The sequence below is a fragment of the Cynocephalus volans genome, chromosome 17, assembly GCF_027409185.1.
Source record: "Cynocephalus volans isolate mCynVol1 chromosome 17, mCynVol1.pri, whole genome shotgun sequence".
Classification (NCBI taxonomy): Eukaryota; Metazoa; Chordata; class Mammalia; order Dermoptera; family Cynocephalidae; genus Cynocephalus; species Cynocephalus volans.
Window position 1 is genome coordinate 23,680,876 of NC_084476.1, and position 23,219 is coordinate 23,704,094.

Sequence of the window (23,219 nt, forward strand, 5' to 3'; positions counted from 1 at the left end):
AAATGCTCAGAGCAGCTTTTTCTTTCTCTCATCGTGGTTTCTCCTGCCTTCATGAACTCCGTAGGTCTCTCCTCCTCTTCCTCTGAGCTCCAGCAGCCCCAGCTTGGCTGATGTTACATTTTTATAGTTGTAAATTTGGTTGATTTGTGGGAGAGAGTGACGCTGGGGACCGTTTATTCCACCATCTTGACCGGAACCCCTCAATAAATGGTCTTTAAGCAGTCTTGGGCACACTTACCACAGCTTGCCTGCCCTTGATAGGTAGCCATTGTGGCTAGCCCTTCTGTCAAAATGCTGCTCATTATTTAATATTGTCCTCACCACAGCAACAGCCTTCAGTGTCTCTGTTCATGACCAGCGATGTCCCACTATAGTTTTAAGACAAAGTATATGAACTTCATGTTCACCTTCCAAACCCCTCTCTGGAATTTAAATCCATCCCTTAATTACTTGATTTTGGCTGCATATGTTTTGATCTTCATACCACAGGTCAAGAAGATCATGAACCAGGTGTTCCAGTGTTTGAGGGGAGAGTTTGAGTTGGAGGAATCTTACAATGGCAGGATCATTCTGGGAACCATCATGAATACAATCAAGGTACAGCCAGCCAGTTGTCAATTGTTTCATTAGAATGGGTATTTTATTGCTTAAATACCTTCTAAGGGATCGTGAATTACTCAAGATCATTTATCAATAATTAGGTTGCCTGGAATGACTTGTATCTAGACAGATATGGTTAGCCTCTTTTAACAAAAAGAAGCCAAGCCATTTGAACTAGATGACCAGTTGTGTTAATACGGACTGAAGAACTAGGAGTGCCTGCTTTTTTCCTTTCAGTGATCATTTCCTCCTTCTTGGCTTTTGAACAGATGGTGACTCTTCAGCTGTTAAATCAGCAAGAGCAAGAGAAGGGAGAGAGCAGCAGTGAAGAAGAAGAAGAAGAGGAAGAAGAAAAAAAAGAAAAAGAAGAGCGACCTCAGAGACCGTCCCAGGAGCAGAGCTTCTCAGCCAATTTTGGGCTGTCTCAAGCACCCCTGAGTAGGGAGAGGCAGGAGTCTCCCCTGGTACCGTCGGGGCAGGTTGTCGAGGAAACCATTCCATTGCCTCCTCAGGCCCTTCCCACTCCCCAGGATGATGTACAGAGAAGGAAAGGGGAGCCCTCAGAAGCAAAGGCACACTCAGAGATAAAAGATGGTTCCCTCCCACCTGAACTGGCTTTCATCCCATCCCACAGAGTCTTGGAGCCCCCGACTTCAATTCTACCTAAGCCTCCGGGCCCTGTAACTATGGACTCTGAGTGTGAGGAGACACTTGCTGCCAGCCCAGTGGCAGCTGAGCCCAACAACCCATTAGAAAAGGTATGTGTCAGAGAAGTAGCCCCAGATGGCCCACTGCCAGAAAGCTCCATGAGACTGTCCTTAACTTCAGACCCTGAGAAGGGGGACCCACTCACCTTAGGGCCTGAAAGCCCAGGAGGAGAGCCTCAGCCTCCAGAGCTCAATAAAGACAAGGATGTCACTACCACCACTGGTCCCTCTGAGGAGCTGTTAAGCCCAGAGGCAGGCTCTACAGCTGCAGGAGCAGCCCTCAAACCCAACCATCCTTCTCAGCGTTCCAGGTATGTTCATCTGAGCACAGTTTCAGGGACAGGGTGACTACAGGTGGAGGTTGTCTCTGTTTTTTCCACAGCTGGCAATTGTCCTTCAGAGACTGACTGATTTACTTACTCATTCATTAATTTATTCATTCATGCACTTATTCAACAATACCTACTATGTACGAGGCTCTGTGCTAGGCTCCCCACACTATCCCAACAGTGTGGTAGGCACGGCAGTTTTGGTTCTTGAATTTGGGGAGCTTACATTCTAGTGGGGAAGGTAAACAAATACCTACTTATTTATTATAAAAGTATGATAAGTGCTTAAAACAAACAAACAAACAGGGTGCCATAATAGAACAAAGAAGGAGTTGTTCTACTTTAGGTAGGGTGGTTAGGGAAGGATTCCGAGAAGTTAACGTTTAAACTGAGAGCTGAGGATAGAAAGGAGCCTTCCATGTCAAGAGCAGGAAGAAGGAATTGCACAAAGTGAGAACAGCACACGTAAGGGCCCTGCTGTGGGAGGGCATATGACACAATCAAGGAACTACAGGAAGGCACCGTAAGTAGGAGAGGAGCGGAGCTAAGCTGAGGTTGGAAAACTAAGTAGGGGCCGGGATACATGAGATTTTACGTCAGTGTTTAGTACAGTGAGAAGCTATTAAAAGGACTTAAGCAGAAGAGTGATGTGGTCTGATTGATTAGTTTTTAAAGTCCACTTTGGCTGTAGGTAATAGAAAGAGTCAACAGCAGTAGGAGGCCAATGCAAGAGGTGGGAGGAATTCCTGAGCAATTGCCAGAGCTCTTGGCTTCCTACCCCCAGGCCCAGTGACCCTTGTAGCTGGTGGGTACTGCGGCCTGGAACTGGAACAACAACATTTTCTATGACTTGATTTTCCTTCAGTCTCTCTGGGGATGAAGAGGATGAACTGTTTAAAGGGGCAACTCTGAAAATTCCAAGGGCCAAAGCACAGCCTGAGGAGGAGGACGAAGACGAGGTGGTAAGGAAATCCCAGGCACTGTCAGCTCCTCACGCCACCACCTGTGGGCCCTTCCCCATGGGCTCTGAGAAGAAAGATGGAGTCTGCTGGTGGCCTGTCCCCTGGACTCTGTGTGCTGGGCCCTGTGGGAGCAGGCTTGGGGCTAGGAGGCAGCAGCTCTGTAGGCATAGTGGGGATGGTCAGATACCACTTTGCTCTTGAAAAAGAATCATAATCTCTGTCCATGTAGGAATTGTTCCCACTTGAAGTGAGGAAAGTTGGACTGCTTAGTCCTACATCAGAATGCTAAAATCTCAGGTTTCACCAAATCTGTTAGGATATTATGTATATATTTTAGAATTAGAAAGGACTTTGAAGATCATGTTATCTGGCATTCTTATTCATAGACAAAGAACTGAGGCTCAGAAGGATGATTTGCCTAAAGCCACATAATTGGTTAAAGTCAGAGCCAGAATGAAAGCCCCAGTCTCCTATTATGATCCCCTGTTGCTGGGCATTTTCTGCTTACTCAGCCTGCTTTCCAAACTGCTGCCTTGTTTTTGTTATCACAATATCCCTGGGCAGAAAATGGGTTCAGTATAGCCTCACTTTACAGAGCATGAGAGTGAAGCCCAGGAAAGTAAGTTGCTGATCGAGCGAGCCCCAGTTCTTGCTTCTGTGGTTCCCCATTGTGCTATGTTAAAACATTTCTGGCTGTCATGAGGCAATTTTGACTGCTGTGATGGGAATTTCATTATTGTGAAATGTGTGTGGAGAATACAGATGAGTTTCAGGCTCAGTCCATTCCAGGAACAGAAATATGAATTTGAATGGGGACAAATTCTGTGCCCTCATGTACCAGCCTTTTGTCAAAACCCTGGGAAGATGGCTGTGACAGATCTGGGATTCAGGTTGTATATGCCAGACCCCTTGCCTCTTGCCTGTGTTCCTTTGGGTGAAGTGTCCCAGTTCCTTTGTTAGTCTTTCTTCCCAAGAATTAAATTTCCATCTGAGAATCCAGAATCCAAATTCTGCACTAAAAAAGAAAAAAAGAAAAAAAAAAACCAATTGAGAATCCCAGGTGACTGCCCTAAATATATGTTAGACTTTTTAATCTTTTCATTTTAACCTTTGACTTGGTGTTGTTAGCAACATGCTCTCCCAAGTGAGCTAACCGGCCATCCCTATATGGGGATCCTAACCCATTGCCTTGGTGTTATCAGCACCACACTCTCCCAAGTGAGCCACGAGCCGGCCCTATGTTGGACTTTTTAAATTCATAGTATATTATTGATATTAATGCAGATACCATCAAGTAACATCTATTTCTTGGATACTCTGAAAACTACTTTACAAACATTTTAATTTAATCCTCTGCTAATCCAGTGATGAAGGCCCTTTTGTCCTATTTTATAGATCAGAGGATTGAGGCTTAGGAAGGTTAAATAACATAACTAAGGTTATAACTAAGGTTATAAATGCTGGTGAATGTAGAGCGAGAACTTTAGCCAGGACAGAACAGAAGCTGTGGGCCACACTTGAAAATCCTATACTTTCAGAATTTAGAGATCACTTAATAGATGCCCAGAGGGAAGTCCAAGGTCCGTTAGTAGGTGGTTGTGATAGGATTAGCTCAGAGACCTCTATACTCGCCCCACTGCCTTCCTTTTGGCCTGGCTCTGTGAAGACTGATCCCAGTCAATGGTAGTTTACCAGAAGAGAAGGTACCTTAGTAGAAACTATTCAGTTTGTGCTTGTCTCTAGCCTCAGTCCTTGCTACCCCCATGGAACCTGTTTCCTGCCAATTCAGAGGAAAAGGGCCACGAGCTCAAGTCATGAAAAGGGTGGGAGAGTCTCTCATAGCCCATTAATCCACTTTATCCTCTTACCTGGTTGGAGGAAACATGGGCGAGGCCAGTGAGACCAGGGGTATGGGAGGCTGGGGCCCTGTGTTCCTGGGCTTCCTTCATCTCTTGGGATTCTCCACTTGGGAATGTGTCCAGGCCTCCAAATTCAGCCCTCTCAAATGATGGGGGTTCATGTCCAGAGCCAGTCAGGCCACCTTACGCCACAACAACAGTGTTTTTTCAAATGTGATTGTATTCTTCCCACCCTGCCTTCATTTTCCTGCATCCTCTCTCCTCTCTTAGGGCTGCTCTAGTCCTCTGTTTCTTTCTCCTACTCCCTTCCCACCTCTTTGACCCTACTTTTTCCACTCAAAATGTGTGTTTCCACATGAGAGGAAAACCTGTCAAATCAATACATGTGCTTCACAAATAAATGACAAAATTAGCCAAACAAAGCTGGTCTTTTGTCTCTGTTAAAAGATTGCCTCCCTTCTCTGCACACTTGTCTCAGCTATCTGGAAGCCTAGGTTTGCTGGCCTCAGGGGCAGTCCTTTCAGGACCCTCTCCTTTCTAACCCAGAGCCAGGAACAGATGTTGGATCACTTCACCTCACAGGCAGGAAGTCCAGCTGGTGTAGAGACAGTGAGCACTGACTACTCTTTCCTGTTTTGTCAGAGCATGAAGGGACGCCCGCCCCCAACACCCCTTTTTGGAGATGATGATGATGACGATGACATTGACTGGCTGGGATGAAGACCCAGGAGACTGGTGCACAGGCTTCTCCACCAACCCTCCCCCAAGCATGATTTTGCACAGCCAGCCCTGGGTCTAGGCGAGCCACAGGGCGAGGTCAAGGTGAGCATTCTGAGGACAGTAGTTCAGGTGTCTGAGTTAGCCACTTTCTGAGGCCCCCACCTGACTTGGTGAAGAGGAGTGTGAGCCTGTCTTCAGAAATGCTGGTGTTTTCAGCAGCCAGTTGAAGGAAGGGCTGGTAGGTTCCCCTGCAGCCTGTGACTTATAGGAGTCCTATCCTCTTTCAAGCTTTTTATTCTCTTCATTAACACTCACACTGACTTGGGAGTACTTCTCCAACTGCTTCCCAGGGCTCAACTGTGCCCCAGCGACAAGACCTGTTCCCTGGGCTGGGGTATCCCTCATAGAACCAAGGGTAGATTATACCATCTAAATCCTGGTGCGGTTAACAGCCTTGCCTGCAGTCTTGGGACATGTGTCCTTTCTCTGCCTTAAATCTGATACAAGAGGTCAATGAATATATGAAACTAACAAAACTAAAATAAATGTCTGCAATGAAACTTGACTTGAGCCCTTGGAGAGAAACTGAGTTTGGATTGAAGGGCTGTCTGTGCTCCTCTTTGGGAATCTAAGTGACAGATCTGGGTCAGATAACGTGCAGAAAAGTATTGTGATGCATTCCTTTGGTGCCTAACCCTAGAACTTTCAGGCTTTCAGAGAAAGTCACTACTCTGCTGTCTCAGCTCATCTCAGCTGTGTAAGGCTCAGGGCATTGTGGTTATCTGAGGACCAGTCCTGTCGTCCACTTGCTCCTGCAGGCTTGGTCCTACAGCCTAGAACGCCAATCAGAGAAGGCGGGAGGGTCTCTACATGCCACTGTCCATGGCACCTGAGGGATTCTTCACTTTGAAAGCAGCTTCCATTCCTTCTGAACTTGGGGCCAGGAATAATGCAGAGAAGAGCAGTGAAATTTTTGTGGTCATTTTACTTATTCCAGGATCTTCCAAAGACCATGCTACCAGTCATCAAAAAGTAGAATCATTAATTTAAAATATCCCTTGATTTTAAGTTTTTATAAGATAGGAACACAAATTCCACTCATCTGGCCGGACATCATCCTTGCAGGCTTTATGCCTGTCTCCCACATGCAGGCCCAGGAGAACTACCATTTATTGAACTTTGTTGTTTAACACATAGGCACTGCTGTCTGACCCTTTACACAGACTGTGTTATTGCCAGCAACCCTTATAGAAAAAACTTATCCCCATTTTGTAGAGGAGAAAACTGAGGCTTAAAGAGATGAAGTAACTTGTCCAAAGTTACATGGCTAGTAGGTGCAGAAGCAAGAATTCACACCCTGGCCATCTGATTCCAGAGCTTGGGCTCTTGGCCAGCATGTTAGTGTTCCCTGCCTGACCATCACTGGGTTGGGACAAGGAGGCGGTGATGCTTTTAGAAATACAGGCTCCCAGTCCCCACCCCAAATCTCCTGAAACAGAATTTTATGGTAAAATGCAAAGAGTGCAGGTTTTTCAGTATTCACAATTTACATTTACATCCCTGCTTCACTGGTCGCTGGGTGGCCTTTGCCAACTTACTTTCCCTCTCCACCTCTACCTGCTCATCTGGGTTGATGCAGAAATAGACTAGTGGCCAGGCTGCCTGGCTCTGCCACTTATTAGCTGGGTGACTTTATTTAATTTCTGTGTGCCTCAGCTTTCTCATCTCTAAGATGAGGACAGAAATAATTTCTACCTTGTGAGGATTAAATAAGTTAATATTTGTAAAGTGCTTAGAACACTGCCTGGTACATAATAAGCACTATATATGTATTTGTTACATTAAAAAACCATCTAAGTAGGGAAAATACCATCCTTTGTGACTTGGCTCTGAAGAATGTTGAAATGAGAGCAATGGATTAACTAAGTTTAAGTATATAATCAGTCTCTACAGCATAGATTTAAAAAAATTTTAAGCCCTCTATACTATAAAAGCCACAAATATATTACCACATTTAAAGAGACGTTATCAAATTGAAGAGGTTACTAATCACCCATGGAGGTGTCCTCTTAGCAGTGCCCCAGGGGAGCGAGCCATAGCTGGTCAGGACTTAGAGATGGATTGATGGACCTCCCTCAGCAGGACTACACTGGATGTCAGAAATCTTATACCTTTTGAGACACTGGACAGCTTTCCCATTCCCTGCACACATGGGGAGAATGCACTGATCAATCTTAAAGGTACTTTACTTTCAGTTACTTCTTATAAATTAAAAAGTGGTTGTGATATTTTTGCTTCTGCCCCTAGGAAGAGAAGGTACTAATAATCGTGCCAACACAGGTTTTTATAGTCCATGTTATAGTGATTTTTCTTATAATGGGCACAGCACTTCAGGGCTGGGTTTCCCTGAGCACAGAGTTGTCTTCATAGCAGGGGGACAGACATGGTCCTCAAAGACCCTCATAGAGAGCTGCCAGTTAGTTCCATTTACCCCACTCAGTCCTGCAGTTGTTATAGGGGATCGTGTGCTCGCTCTTAGAATGAGGAGAAATAGAACAGTCACAGACTGTTTAAAAATATATATTTATTAAAGCGTATTTGTTTTTAATTCCCAAAGCTTAAGACCATCTTTTCACCTAGCCCATGAGGTACTTGAGCATAGATATCTCAGTACACGGCAGTGGTTTTCTCTCCCTGGATCTTTGTTTCCTTTTTTCATAAAGTGAAGAGGCTCAAGTATTTGGAGAGTCCCATCTAACTCTAAAACTGTTCATGGCTTTGGTTTGACTGCTTATTGCATGACAAGCATGGCTTACCCAGTATTTTAAGTGAATGAATCATGTTTCTCCATTAGATCATTAGGAGTGAGCAGTAATAAATAGAGAATACTAAGTATTGAATAGTATTAAGTGCAGTTTTCTGTTCTACAAAAAAGGAGGATCAGGATAAGAGGAGACATTAAGGCCATGAAGAGCTTCCCAGACACCCAAAGCTATTAGATGATCTTCCTCCTGCAGGCAATGCCATCTGATGGGAGGAGCTCAGTCTATCCAGACAAGCCAGAAGGCTTGATAACAATCCTTCCCCTCTGCCTTTACTCAGGTGTCACTTATTCTCCCCACAAGAAAGGCAAACAGGTCTCAGCAGATGTTGCCATCCATCATGAATAAAATGAAATCTTTCATTTAAAATTTTGTTTTGTATGAATATGCAAAATTGCCAACCAGGAGTTCAGTGGGAAAAATGAAAAATCTTTGTCAACATGATCCGTAGTAGAGACTATTTTCATGTGTTCCAAAGGCAGAAAGGTGAGAAAAGGGAGCTAGTTTGGTTTCTGTCTCCCAAAGGCAGAAGAGGTCAGGAAGTCAAATGGAAGATGCTCTTGTAGATAAGGCACAAAGCAGGAGAGCAGAGGGTATCAGGTTCCATGCCCTTCATCACTCAGAACCCATCTCCCTGTCTTGAAGATCTTTGGAAATTATTAAGTTTTGACTCACAGAGATGTACTGTCATGGGCTCAGCAACCCCACCCGCAGGTTCTGTTCTCTCCACTCTCCCTTTGGTCACAGCAGATTTCTTAAGGCACAAGACTCGGCCTGGGCCCTGTGCAGGCTGGCTGAGGAGGAAGGTGGCTGCAATGGCCTCTGAACTCCAGGGAACAAGTGCTGGCTTCAGCTCAAAGTTTCCAGGGTCTGGGAACTAGGTGAGGAACAGCCATAAGAAAACGCAGCTGTACTCAGTATCTGGAAGAAGAGGTCCCAGCTCCCTCAAGCCTCAGTGCCTGCACATCCCTCCTCAGCTAAACTGTGCCGAGATGTGGGTAGACTAGGTAGTAGCCCACAGCAGAGCCCAGGACCACACCGAGGAAGATCCACGTGTTGTAGGACATTACAGCCAGCATCATGAAGTAGCCGATGACCACCTGAGCTACGTGGATTAATGACTGGCCAAGGTGACACAAAACCCACCTAGATAAAAAGAAGAACCAAATTAATGCTGGTAATGAGCTGGAAGCTGGGAGTTGATGTCAGGGAGTAGAAAGGGCTATTGAGTTAGAGGACTGGCTTACTTATAATTTGTATTCTCAACACAGGAGAGATTTCTTTTTAGAGAGACATATCTCTACCACGTTTAACTCTGAGCTTCTTAGAATCCTAGGCAGAAGGGAAAATGATGAGATATGTATCTTGTCTGATAAGGGATATGAGGAAATCATCAGTTAGGCAGACTTTTCCCCCAAATCTACTGCGGGAGGTGGTTTGACAATGAAAAGAGCATGCACTTTGGTGACAAATCAGTTCCCAGCTCTGCCACTTACTAAATGTGTCCTAGCACAAATGTCTTAACCTCTCTGAACTTAAATTTCCTCATTAGTAAAATGGGAATAAGAACACCTTGCAGGGTGGTTGTGAAGACGTGAGACACCCATGTAGGGTAGTTGGTGGATGGAGCAGGCAGGCTCACTAAGCACAGGTGAGACTGGAGCTGGAGAGAGGGCAGAATAGGGACCCTAAATGGTTGCCCAATCACAGTGGGAAGGGAAGGGAGGAAAGGAGAGAAGAGGGTGTCTCCCCCGCCAATGGGATATATTGCTGACAGCAATTTTTATCACTTGCTTTTGGACAGCTGCAGATCCCCTCCTGGGTTTGGAAGCCTAGTGACCTAGGGGAGAGTTGAGTGGCCACAGCTCTTGCTAGATAAAGGCCTACACCAGAGTTCTGAAGATCACAGTTCCCTAATGAAATCCTTCTGAGCCTCCCAAGTGGCCGTTCATAGAGAGAACTTTGGCCTGGGCATCAAGAGACCTGAGCTCTCATTCATTGTTCTAACTAACTGTAACCACTTTGGCAAGTCCTTGTCCTCCCTGGGCCCCAATTTCCTTTCTGTGAAGTGGGGTGATGCTCTCTGGGCTCAGGGTGAATGTGAGTACTCTGCCCATTCCCCACACCAAGTGCCTCTACCTGAGGCGGGTTCTGCTGACTGGGGGTGAATCTGTGCCTGCAGAATCCAGGTCTGTCTCAGCGATGTTCTGCTGGCTGGCGGAGGTGGGCAGGCTCACCAGAGCCTGGTGGACCAGCTTGACTTTGCCAACCTTGATGCCTTCATACAGTACAGCCAGGAGCAGGACCACCAACACCGAAAGGGCCATGCCTGTCAAAAGAGGCTGCGTTGCAGAGGACTGGCCTGGCAAGCACTGCTTCCCTTCTAGCCGCTCCCGGAGATGTGGCCAAGGTGGCAGAAGAGCACCTTCACCCACTCCCTCCAAACTCACTGCATCGACCTCTCTTGCATCTTCTTCCCCACCCTCACTGAGCTCAGAACTTCTTCACTGTCCCTTTTCCCTCTCCAGACCTTTCTTGGTAGGATTGGCCTACTGGAGTGTGGCTTGGACATCAGGAAGAGAAGAAACCTAGAAAAACCAGGGACTGAAGCTGAAGAAGCGATGTACCATCGCCCAGCCACTCCCCCAGCAAGTGGCACAGATCTCTGTCATGACCTCTTGTTAAGAGAAGAGTACCTACAGCAAGGTCCTGTTTACATATATACAGAAAGGGTCTGGAAGGAAGGGTATACAGCAAAGGAGGAATAGTTATCTCAGCAAAGTATACAGGTGGTTTTCATTTTCTTCTTGCCTAATTAAAGTTTCTCCTATGAGTATGTATTACTTTTATAAGAGCAGGAGGAAAAACAGTTATTTCCCAGAAAACACTAAGTGCTTACTGAGCTGCTGTGTAAAATCAACTGCCAGTTGCCACTTCTATTTCAGATGTGGAGGGATAATAAATGGTGCAGCTAAATATTTCTCTGGGCTCTGTGACCTAGTAAGAAATAAATATTTGGTCTCTGCCCTGTGTTTCCTGGTACAGAGCTCCTAAAACCTTCGGAAACTCTGAAAGTGGTAAGTCTTTTTGTATTCTAATAAGATAACTGGTTTCTGGGGGTTCCAGGATAGCCTCAGGATGGGGGCTGGTTGCCGGGGGAACCAACCATGTGATTAGAGGGTTGGAACTTTCTGCCTACCCAGAGCAACCCTGTTACTAAATGTATATATAAGCCTTTATCTGTCCAAATGACAGCATCCTCTCCATGTGTACTCTTCTGCGTCTGTCTTATCATCCAATTGTACCTTGAATATGGGTTCCATTTAGTTCACACAGACCTACCTTGTTTTTCCCAGTGGACACATAGCATCTTTGAGATTATATTTTCCAAAGACAACCACCAATATATTCCACCCCACATGCTGTTCCTACAGTGTCAACATTCTTGCCATCAAGTGGTAAGATCCATGTTCCCTCCCCTTTAACCTGGGAAGACCTTTGTGACCGCCTCAGCCAGTACAGGTAGAAGTAATGCTATGTGACTTCCAAGGCTGGGTCTTAAAAATCTCATGCACTTCTACCTTGTTCTCTTGGGACACTCCCTCTTAGAACCTAGCCACTTTGCCACAAGGCAGCCCAGGCCATAGGAGATACCACATGTAGATGTCTGGCCAACAACCCCGCTGAGGTCCTAGCTAACAACCAGCATGAAAGTGAGGAACTCTTCAAGATGACTGTAGTTCCAGCAATTGTCTGACTATACCTGCATGAGAGATCTTGAGTGAGGACCACAGTGAGCCCAGTCAACTCACAGAACCTTGAAAGAGAATAATAACTTGACTATCATTTAAAGCCACTGTGTTTATTCAGCAGTCGGTAGCTGGAATGGTAACTCATTGCAGGGATGGCCATGATTCATTTGATCCGCACGTGCAGTGATGTCCATTTGGGCTGTTTCCAGTCTGTTTGGGAGGGGAGGAGGAGGGGCAGAGCTGGCTGGTACAGGGATTAAACCCTGAACTTTGGTGTTAGAATCTATTTTTAATATGTAGTTATTTAAGTTGAAAAGTAACTCCATCATAAATTAGTGGCAAACTCTGCCTTCTCAAGTCAAAGGAATACTCTTCCCTTTCAAATTGGTGTCTCATCTGAGATCCAAGGCTGCAGCAGCTGCTGTGAGTTTCTGAACTGATGCTGACAGTGACTCCTGGATGAGGGAGGTGCTGGGGGCAACAGGAGGCCTTGGTCTAGTTCTGGCTCCAATGCTTACTCACTGTGTGACCCTGCACGAGTCTTTTCTCCTCTATGGGTTTCAGTTCCTTCCCCTATAATAGAGGGAAAAGCTGCCTACCAAGCCTCTTTCTCAGTGCCTTTGTGAGGATCAGTGAGATAATGAAGCTCTTTGCAATCTGAAGGGTAGTGGTTGCAAATGGAATTATAAATCCAAAGTTCTGCACAATGTTTATACCAGAAGATTCGCTCACTTAAATGCCCACAGAGAATAAAGAGAACCTAGGTTCTCCACTGCCTGGCACTATAAGGCTTCTCAAGTTACAAGTCTGGGCTTCCCAATTCTTACCTGCAGAACTGTGGACACTCCAGAAATCAAACAGAAGCACCACTTTATCTGAGAAGATGAAATGCATCTGAAAGAGAAGGCAACTGCATCACAGGGGGCTTAGGGCATTGGAAATCATGGTCCCTAATGTTCTCCAGCAGTCTCCTCTGGAAGCTTGGGAAAATAGGGTCACTGGACTGAAGTGCTGGAAGGGCCATTAGAGGTCATCAGGGCCTACTGAGGCCATACTGAGCAGGGGCTTACCCAAGCAGGTCAGTAGCAGAACTGCAATTAAGATGGCCCTGCTCTATGTGGAAGTGAAGGTGGGGGAGTGTCCATCCTTGTGGGCCAACCAGGCTCAGGGTGTCACAGTGCCCTCAGGCCATGCGGGGATGTCCCACTCTCCCTACTTACCCCTGGGGCCTAGCCATTCTGCTCCAGCTGCAGAAAGGCTACCCTGAGGGGAGCTGTACGATGGAAGCATAAGAGTCCTTTGTCCTGGTAAATCAGGCAGATCCAGCAGTGTTTATCAAGAAAGGGGCCCAGGGCACTATTCCACATCTGTTCACTGATTGACTAAACATTTGCTGAACCAGTTCTGTGCCCAGCACTAAGGAGAGAGGTTAATGTCTCTGCCCTTGATGAGTTCACAGCCCTACAGGAAAGACTGAAGGAAAAAGCAATGGCCATGTAGTGCCTGTCTGAATGCCCTTTTCAGAGAGTGCCAGCTTCACCCTTGTATTCAGGATGGCATCAACAGCTTTTTATACATTATCTCATTTCAATGTCACAACAGTCCTCTGTGTGACAGGGACAATTAGGCCCATTTTCCAGGAAGGAAAACTAGGGAAACTAGATCACAAAGCTAGTAAGTTGGCAGAGCTGGGATTCAACCATGAATCAAGCTGAATGCCAAAGCCCTGTGCATTCCAGGACACTGTGCTGCCTCCCAATCTCCAAGAAAGGAGGATAAGCCACTGCAGGGATCAAACCTCCTGACGATGTTATCAGCACCATACTCTAACCAACTGAGCTAACTGGCCAGCCCGGGATTGTGATTTGAAATGTCCACACCAAGCTTAATGACTGTGTTTGGCAAGACTAAGGCCCAGTGGATCAGTTAGTTCACCGTCTCAGGGAAGGGAAGGTCCCATCTAGTCACCAGGTAAGCCCTCCTTGGCCCACAGAAGCAGCTTTACAAACACTGTCTGTGCTCACTCAGCTACAGAGATCCTGGCTGAGTTGGGATCAGCTTGTGGAAGCCATTGCCTTCTAAGACAATAGCCAAATATTAGAGTCCTTGAATGTCAGCACTAGAGGTGTCCTCAGAGAGTTTTTAGTCACCCTGGCTTTAAAGTTTTTATTGCCAGGGAACACTGGCAAATAAAATCTTCCTTGTAATTCCATTATGTAGAACACAGGGCTCTGGGTGAAGAGGAGAGAGAGGTACGAGCTCTGCTGAAACTGAGTTCGCTGATCTGGTCCACTCTATTCCTTCACCCCGTCTCATTTCCAGCTGGGGAAAATAGTCCCAAGAGGGAAAGGGATTTCCAAGACATCATAAGAAGAAGTCTAGTTGCTCTCAATTTGTGTTCAAGGGGCGAGGACCTGGAGAGAGACTGGGTTCTCATGAAGGTTGTGGGCGCCATCAGTTCTCAGAGGGAGTTCAGGGTGGGGTAAACGTCAGTGGGTGGGGTGGAGGGATAGGCAGTTTGATTAGGTGCCATTGTGTCAGGAAGCTGTGCTGTGTGAGTGCTCCATGGCCTCCCGGAAACCAGAACCACAAACTTCTCTGCAGATCACAGCCCTAAACCATAGGCCATATAAGTTTTAGCCTTCTCCACCCCTCCCCTGTCGAAATTTAGGATCAAAGAACATAGTAAAGAATAGTAGATTGAGTCTAGGATCTGGAACAAAACAGATGTGTTAGTCCTCAGTTTCCTCCTAGGGAAGCTTAGAGAAAACACTCCAAAGTCATTCACACAAGGTGACATACAGTAAGGGCTCAATAACCCAAGTCGCCTTCTTTCCTGTACATGTCAAAGCTAGGGGCAGTCTTCCTCAAAAGTGTTGTATGGAAGAACCATAGGATGTTAAGAGGTACATTGAAAAATGGATTCTGCAGTCAAGTAAGTTTGGGAGAAACTAGAATTGGGCAAAATAAAGCTTAACAGCTCTTTTTGCTGCCAGAAGGCTGAACCTGGAACCCTCTTTCCCCTTTTCTTGCTTAGCATCCTGTGGGAGAGTATCTCATAGAATACACTTTGGGAAGTGCTCATCTACAGCAACCCTCTTTTCTCATACTTGGGGGAAAAATAACACCTATTGAGTATTCTGTGCCAGGCACTACTCTGAAACTGTTATGTGTCTTAACTCACTTATAAGAGGAAATTACCCTTCTTAACTCCATTTTATAGATGAGAATACTAAGGCACAGAGAGTTTAAGTAACTTGCCAAGTTGCACAGCTAGGATTTTGCCTAGGCAGGCTGGCTCCAGATTCTTTGCTCCTAACTGCTCTCAACACAACCTTTCAGAGTGACACAGGAAGCCCAAGAGGCAGTTGTGACATGCCCAAGGTCACACTGTGAGTAGATGGTAGCATCAGGACTAGAACCTGGGTCTTCTTACTAGGCCCTTATTTGACACAGGAGGAAAACAGATGCTAAGATGTGGAGATGAGCCTGCTGTAGTTTGCAGTACTAGCAGAAATGAAGGCTGGGCTGTCTTTTGGTTGTTAGTTTTAACATTTCAGAAAGAAGGTGTGAAAACAGCAGAAGAGGCAGATATGGCCACTTTGGGAGAAAAGAAGGGAAGAAATTTGCGAGGGGAAGGAACAGATGAGAAAAAGTCTCTGTGCAACTAGGACAGCTATGCTCAGCCCATCCCAAGGATGTTCAACCAGTAGTTGGCCAGTATTTCCTGAAAGACAAAGAGCTTATACTAAATAATCAAAGGAAAGAAACAAAGATCAGTCCGGGGATTGGAAAGTAAGGCCAGAGCCCAGGTGGCAATAGCTGGAAAACAGGATGGAAAGGCAAAGAGGAAGGGGTGGGAGGTAGGGACAGGAGTGGAACACAGGTGTGGATAAGCAATACTGTCATACCTGGATCTGCAGAGACAGAGTAAATTCCAGGTGAATCACTGGGTGTGGCGGAGCGTGCCCTGGCCTGGGAGACCGTGGGCCAGCAATGAGCCTCACACTGGCAAGGGGCTTCAGCAGCGTCACTTTAGAATCTCCAGGGCCTTATTAAAAATGCAGATTCCTGGGCCTCCTCAGACCCCTAAATCAGAATCCAGGGACAGAGTTGCAGGAGGCAAGGGAGGCATAAGATTTTATCCAGCCCCTTTCTGGGGATTCTGATGTTTGTTACAGCTTGAACAGAGGTAGCAAAACCTAGTGGTTAAGGACGCAGCTTCTAAAGCTGCACTGCTTGGTTCTGCCTCTCAGCTCTGCTAGGAACGAGCTGCACGACCTTCAGTTACTGACACACAGTAAGCTCCCTCTGGACCTCAGTCTCCTCATCTGTAAAATGGGAATAGGACTCTGGGAACCCTTTCACATGGTTTAGCCTCACTCACAGGCCCCTGTTAACATGGTACAGACAGGCTCCTCGCTTGAGCTCCACTCCTACTCTGAAACCCCACAAAAGAAAAAAAAGGAGTGTGCCTGTTTCTGGGTTGGGTGGGGGACCTCATCCGTGCATCTCCTTAATCCCCGAGTTCAGACTTGGACACTGCAGCTTTAAGTTTGGTAGAGACCTGGAAATAGACCTGTTGTTCTATTCCATGTGCTTACCAAACATGCCTTTCAGTGCTGAAAGGGCTCTGCTTCATGTCACCAACCCCTGCCTGTCCCTACACAGGGACTGAGCTCACTGGAGACCCTGGATCTCAGTACAGAGAAAGAGTGTAAAACCATCTGATTGAACAGAACAGCCATTCAGCTACTGTATCTTCAGAGGGCCTGCATGTGCTCACCTTCCATCCTTCATCTGTGTCATTTCCTGTGACATCTCTGCAGGTGCCTACTATTGTGAACCCCATTAAATCAACAAGGAAGGCAAAGAAAGGCCCACTTATCTGCCCAAGCAGATAAGGTTCCCAGTGATCAGGTACCCAGAGCCAGAGATCTTTCTGGAACGCCTGTTTTGATTCTCAAACCTCAGCATGCACAACAAGCACTCTGGGTGTTTCTGGGAAACACGTCTGTGGGGCCACACTCTGAGAAATCATCTGAACTGTGATGCTCTCTTGCCACTTGGTAGGGACTGGTCAAGTAAAGTGTGTTATAGCCACAAAATGGAAATTTAGGCAGTCATTTAAAAATCATTTTGAACAATTTAAAAATAAAAATAGCTTTTTATACCTCTAATATGAAAGTGGTACTTGTTCAATGTAAAAAGCTCAAGCAGTAGCAAAAAAAGTGATCATTTTGAGTCCTACTACCCAGAGATATCTCCTGTTAGGAAAAACATTATTTGTTGACATGGCAAAAGAACAAAATATTGATATGCAACAGGAACCAGATACAAATAATCCTCTGAAACTCCATTTACACTGGAACTGCACTCATTCAACTTCAGCAGAAGCCTCCAGCACCATCTCTGCCAGGTTTGGGGGGGGTGGGTGGTGGCGGGGGTTGTGCCTGTCACCGGTTCTCTGAGTCCGCTTGGTAAAGCAGTTGGCATGAATGGAATGTCCCCAGTGGCTAATTAGGGAGATTCCATACTGGTTTCCTTCTATCATCTTTGGGCCTGGGCCAGTTATCTCAGGGGCCCCAAATGGCCCAGATACCTTTTGTGATAGACCTGAACACCCACAGAACAGTAAAATTAATTCAACCAACATTTCCTTTTATTGTGCTAGGGATATGCAGACCCTAGAGTTACGGAGATGAATGAGATCATTGATTAGGGAAGACAGAGAAGTGAACAGATAATTACAACAGGGTGTTGTTAGAGAGAGGGAGGCACAGCGCAGCCTTCTGAGGGATACTGGGGACAAAGCCACCTGGGAAACACCTGACCCAGCCAGGGGGCGGGTGCCTAGGACAGTTCTGACGCAGAATGAGCAGGAGGCAGCCAGGAAGACAGACTGTATAGTCTACTCAGAGCTGGAAGTAGCCACAGAGAGCATCTGGTTCCACCTCCCTAGGGAGTCTGAAGCCCGGGAGGGACATTCACCCAAGTCACTCAGCCTTCCCTACTCCTGCTTTTTTGCTATAGGAAAAGATTAAAATCAGCACATGGCACTCCAAGCTGCAGTTCCAATTAAAGGGCTTTGTGCTCAGATATGCAAGGGGCACAGCCCTGATCTTATTTTTCCAGTAGGGATGAGTCTGGGCCTTTGGCAGTTTCACTTATCTGTGCTTTATTCAGGGCCCCATCCTGGCAGGGAGGAGCACTGGTGAAGGAGGCAGCAGTTTTCTGGGACTTGTTTTCTTCTTTATTTTCTCATTGGGGGTTACTTACACTTTAAGAAAAGCTCCCTCATTTATAAACTATAGTTCAGAGGAGATTAAGGTCCCAGTTCTGCTGCTGACTGGCTGGGGAACTTTTTCAAACAGTCCCATCTACTTCCCCTTTCAGAGGACCAACAGGAGGCGGGGATGGGAGTTTGACTAAATGGCCTCTATAGGCTTCCTGTATCTTAAATTCTATGGCATTCTGCATGGGATGAAGAAACTGATATGATTTCTTCAAAGACCAAAGTGTCTTGCAAGCTGTCATTCTCTCCAGCCCAGGTGAACCCTACCAAGAAAAACAGTTGGTCTGAAACGCTAACGTAGGGAGGAAGGAAAGCATCTGGGTCAGCTTTATTCCCCGGAAAATGAGACTTTGCCACGGGCAGCGCGGGGCCGGGGGTGTGCGCTCGGTGTGAGCGCAGCGTCGCAAGCGGCAATTGCACTGGGGCTTCCCGCTTCGTGGGAGCCTCCCCGGAATCTCCCCAAGTCCCTGCCTTCCCGCCGGAGCTCCGGGGCTGGGGACCCCCGACAGGGCTGTCTTCCTCACTGTCCCCCGCACCCCCAATCTCATGCTGCGCCCCAGCAGGTGCTCAGTAACTGCTCGGCAAGCCGGACTGACTCCCAGCCGGAGGGACAAATAAAAAGAAAACCCCAAAGCCACTGCAGATTCTACCTGCAGCGTCTCCCCAACCCCGTTCTGGCCATTGACAACGCTGCCCACATAGCCCCTCGCCAGCCCTCAGCCAGGATCTCGGGGTGCCGGGGAGGCTGCCCCAGGGGAGCCCGCCCCAGCCGCCCACCCGCATCCTCTCCTCTCCTCTCCCGAGTGAGGCCCGGGACTCACGGCCATGGTGAGTGCGCGGGGCGGACGCCGGGGCCGCGTCTGCTCGCTCGGGTCTCCGCGCTCCGAGTCGGTCCCGCCGCCGCGATCGCGACCCGGGCCGCGCGGATCACATGGTCCGGGCGAGGCGGCGCGCGGGTGCCTGGGAGTTGTGGTTCCCACGCGCGCCCCACTGCGGCGGCCTCGGGCGCGCCCCCTGGCCTGGACCCACGCGCTGAGCCCCAGGTCCCCGCGGGCTGCGGTGCCGCGTCTCCGGAGTCGCAAGCAAGCGGGGCGTTCTGCTGCGTTCTGTTTGCCCCTTACTGTTTTGACTTGACTTTGTCTTTGCAATTATCGTAAAAATGTCTATTGCTCTTTGCAATAAACCACAGCAAGTTTAATGCGTGAGGAGTTGAAATTGAGAAGTCCATCCTATGGACTTAATAATCAGCAACAAATTAGGAGAAAATTAAATCAATTATGTCCTAGACTTTTAATGTAGATTTTAAAAGATAATCACATTTTTCTTTTTTAAAAAAGTCTTCTCCAATCTGATAAGCCAAAAGCACTGCACAGTTGTAATTTTAGTCTGTTTTTTTGTTTGTTTGTTTTTTGTTATTAGGGTGGTAAACGTTTTTTTCGTGTTGTTATTTGCATTTTTGTGTATCACCTGTCCATTTCATTAACCCAGTTTTTTGTTGGGGTGTTTTTGGAGGGTGACTTTTAACAGCATTTAATTCTTAAATATATTTAGGAACCCTTGCCGATCATGGTATGAGTAAAGGGGCTTCTCAGAGAAACCTTACCACGGACAGTATTAGCAGAGACTTGAGCCTGAGGTGTGACCTCAGTTCAAATCCAGAGCCATCAAGTATTGGCTATGGGAACCTAGGCAAATAGCTTTACATTTCTGAGCCTTCTCAGTTTCCTGGTCAGTAAAATGAAAATAATAATAGAATCTATGTCGTAGAGATATTGTAAGACAAATGAAAACATGCATGTTAAATTCTCAGCATAAAATTTAGCAGTGGGAGCTTGCTCAATAAATGGTAGACATTATCATCATTAGCAGCAAATACTTCTGTTGTGGAGAGGAAGCCATCTGCAACAGGTCAAGCCACTTGTTCAAGGTCACACAGCTCCTAAGAGCCTCAATCTGAATGCCAATGAGGGTTAGGGAGAAGTCAGGGATTGGGGCAGCCTCAGGGAAAGCACACAGGCAGCAGGCACTGTGACAGGTCTGGGAGAGAGGGCAGCTGCTGTTGGGATGTGCTTGGCCATGGGGAAGCAGGGAAGCAATGGGGAGAAGGGCTATGGGCATCCTTGAAGCATCCGGGCCTCAAGAGCTGGGAAGGGATTTGGGGACTTGGGTGTGCTTTTTCACCTCTCTGGGCCTCACCTGGAAAGCAGGAGAAAGAAGATTTGACCTTCTCACAAGGCAGCTCCTATACACCCCACCCCCACACCCCCATCTAAGGATCGGCAACACAGCCTTATTCATTTGACTGTTTTTGTTGGCTTTTTCACAATATGATGACCTTCACACTTAGTTCTAACTTCTTTATTGGTGTTATGGTTATGACACTTAGTCCTAAAGTCACAAAGTGCCCCATTCCTTTCGAGCTAGCAGAGACCCTCCCCCCTCCAGTCCCCAAAAAGAGAACTGGGTACAAACCACAGAATTCTAGATCATAAGATCACACCACAGCCACCCAAGCCTTGGTCCATGGCAAAAGATTCTTTCTGGATTTGTATTTTGACTCCTCTCTTCTCAAGGAACGACAGAGAATCTGTCTGTTGCCTTTCCAGCACACACCTAGAGCCCCCGGGACAGAATCCCCAGTCAGAAAAGAAGGTGCTGTTTCAGGTGTCACAATGATCACTGAGGGGCCCTTTAACCCAACTACTGAGCTCATCCATAGGTGGTGGAGGGGATATCCAACTGGTCATTTTTCCTTGTGAGGTTTAGTAGAGGAACTTCAGATCTCATAGAAAGACCACATGCACAAAATGTTATTCCTGCAGAATATCGGGTCTTGTGCAGACAGTACCGTGTGACCCTAAGCATGTCACCGCTCCTCTCTGGGCCCTGGTGTTCCCATCTGTACAGTGAGGGGTGGAATGGATGACTTGTAACCGCCCCTTTACATGCTGATGGTCTGCAGTTGTAAGTAAGCTTATGGTGGAGTTGAATACTTTATGGCCAGGACTTCTGTATGTTTTCCATATGGCTCCATTCAGCTAACCTCCCATGTTCTCCCACATGATGCCTCTATTATTTTATCTGTATGCCAGGAGCAGCATTATGTATTTGATGTGTGTGGCACAGGGAGAGCGTGCACATTCAAGGTTGGCCAGAATATGGAAACAGTGTGCGTGTGTGTGTGTGTGTGTGTGTGTGTGTGTGTGCGCGCGCACGCCTTTAGTGGACTTTGTGCTGGTAAGTGGAGAAAGAAAGAGCCCAGGACACCAGTAACTTGAAGGCCGTGTTTAAAGTCAGGACTTTATTCTGGGACAATAAGGAACTGCCAAAGGGTTTTTAATGCATATTTTTCTCCCTGTATTTTTTCCTTTTCTTTCCCAAATGTCACTTTCTTAGTGAGGCCACCCTGACTACCTTATGTAAAACCACAGTCTCCCTTGCACCCCTGGTCCCGCTTACTCTGCTTTATTTTTTTTTCCATAGTACCTATCACTCTTTAATATGCTTACTCATTATTCATTATTTCTTTCTCTCCACTCAAATGGAAGCTCAAGGAGAACAGGGATTTCTGTGTTTTTGTTCAGGAAGGCATATAGTAGACTGTCAATGAATATTTGTTGAATGAATGAATGAAGCCAAGCAGGCAGCTGCTGTGTGTTTCATTGCTTCCGAGGGGGGGAGGGGCAAAAAACAGGAGGAGTTTCTGAGACATGATGTTTTTTTTTCCCATGAGAGTTGTGGCTTGTTTGGGGTGGTTTGCAGGAGAAGTGAGAAAGTCATTTATGGAGAAGCAGGAGGAAGAACATAATGCCCTCCCCCCACTACATCAATCTAAAAGAGAGAGCAAGAATGGAGGGTCCTAAAGCAACAGGATTGGGCAAGCTTTCGGCAGGGTCACCCGGGGAAGACCCAGGAGGAATGGCGGGGGGCAGATGGGGGCTCGACAGACAGGAGAGAGGACACTACTCCCCAGGGCAGGGAAGGAGCAGCAGAGATGCCTTGCAGCCCAGGACAAAGATAGCAAACCCAAGCTTGGCCCTGCCTCATGAACTCAGACCAGGGGAAGAAAGACAAGCCATCATACAAAGAAACAATCCATTTGAAGGGAGTTGAAAAGAAAAACTGAGGGCTCCATCAGGAAACCCCAGCCTTGCTTTGCAAAGTCTTAGGAACACTTAAAAAGAAGGGAAGCAGGAATTGTGACAAGATCCTGGGAGGCATCCTACCTTTCAGCCCTCTTCCCCTTGCACTTTCTGGGCCATGAATATCTTTTGATGCTCACTGAGGGCATTTGGATCAGCTGATTCCTCTTGTGTAAACATTGAGCTGGGTCCACATTGCTAATTCCTCCTGTATCCACTTTCCCTCTATTTACAAAGGCTCTCACTGTCTCCCTGGATCCTTGCAGCAATCCAGGACCAGAAGGGCAGAGATGACAACCCAGAGAGGACGTGGGACTTACCTAGGGTCTACCATGAGTCAGCGGCAGATCAAGCCACCCAACTTGCCCCTGCCCGGCACTGTCGCCAACTCCAGAAGGCTGTGAACAGCTGCTGCAGCTTCAGACTAGATGCAAGGTGAGACTTCAATGACGTGAGAAAAGGACTGTTGGCCCTGGAGAGGTCCAGACATTTTACCCAAATGTCCCTGAGACACTTCCTGGGATAACCCCCAGCAGGACCTTGAGATCCCATGCTTGACTTGTGTGGTGGTTTTAAAACTACAAGTTCTTTGACATTCTGTCGGGGTTTCTGTTCTTTCTGGGCCAACCTTAGTGACTCAAGTACAACCAGTAGAATATAGCTCAGGTGTTGCTATATAACTTCAGAGGCTAGGTCAGAAAAGGAATTCAGTTTTGCAAGGTAAAAAGAGTTCCGAAGATGGGTTATGCAACAATGTGAATGTACTTTGTGCTACTAAATTGTACACTTAAAAAAATGGTTAAAAGGACACATTTTATTTCATGCATATTTTACCACAATTTAAAAAAATCAGGCACCATTCATGCAATGAAATATTCCCCCATAAAAAGGAATGAGAGCTGGCTAGTTAGCTCACTTGGTTAGAGCGTGGCGCTGATAACACCAAGGTCCAGGGTTTGGATAGCTGTACCACCAGCCACCAAAAAAAAAAAAAAAAAGGAATGAAGTACTGGTACATGCTGCAACATAGA

General features: G+C 46.8%; 2 protein-coding genes across 6 annotated transcripts in view; one reads left to right on the forward strand and one right to left on the reverse strand.

Annotated features, from left to right (window-relative positions):
* The window catches only part of FKBP15 (FKBP prolyl isomerase family member 15), a 69,099-nt gene extending 58,004 nt beyond the window's left edge, over positions 1–11,095 (forward strand). For 2 of the 5 annotated variants that reach the window (XM_063081844.1, XM_063081845.1), the window contains exons 25-28: positions 490–597; positions 870–1,618; positions 2,502–2,598; positions 5,100–5,817. In XM_063081844.1, the coding sequence (XP_062937914.1) occupies positions 490–597; positions 870–1,618; positions 2,502–2,598; positions 5,100–5,177 (1,032 nt within the window). In that variant the 3' untranslated portion in view covers positions 5,178–5,817. Of the gene's footprint in view, positions 1–489; positions 598–869; positions 1,619–2,501; positions 4,856–5,099; positions 5,818–9,803 lie in introns of those variants that run through there. The other 3 variants (XM_063081842.1, XM_063081843.1, XR_010022141.1) reach the window with 2 other exon arrangements.
* Positions 7,747–18,971, reverse strand: SLC31A2 (solute carrier family 31 member 2). The gene is made up of 4 exons (XM_063081846.1): positions 18,868–18,971; positions 12,579–12,645; positions 10,139–10,328; positions 7,747–9,145 (listed from the first exon to the last, which is right to left on the reverse strand). The coding sequence occupies exons 1-4, from the start codon at positions 18,871–18,873 to the stop codon at positions 8,977–8,979; spliced, it is 432 nt and encodes a 143-aa protein (XP_062937916.1). The 5' UTR covers positions 18,874–18,971; the 3' UTR covers positions 7,747–8,976.
* Between the last annotated feature and the right edge of the window lie 4,248 nt (positions 18,972–23,219).

Coding starts and splice junctions, on each gene's coding strand:
- SLC31A2 (XM_063081846.1), bottom strand. Junction 10,329..12,578: donor GAGTGTCCACAGTTCTGCAG/GTAAGAATTGGG, acceptor CTCTTTTGACAG/GCATGGCCCTTTCGGTGTTG. Junction 9,146..10,138: donor GTCAGCAGAACCCGCCTCAG/GTAGAGGCACTT, acceptor CTTTTTATCTAG/GTGGGTTTTGTGTCACCTTG.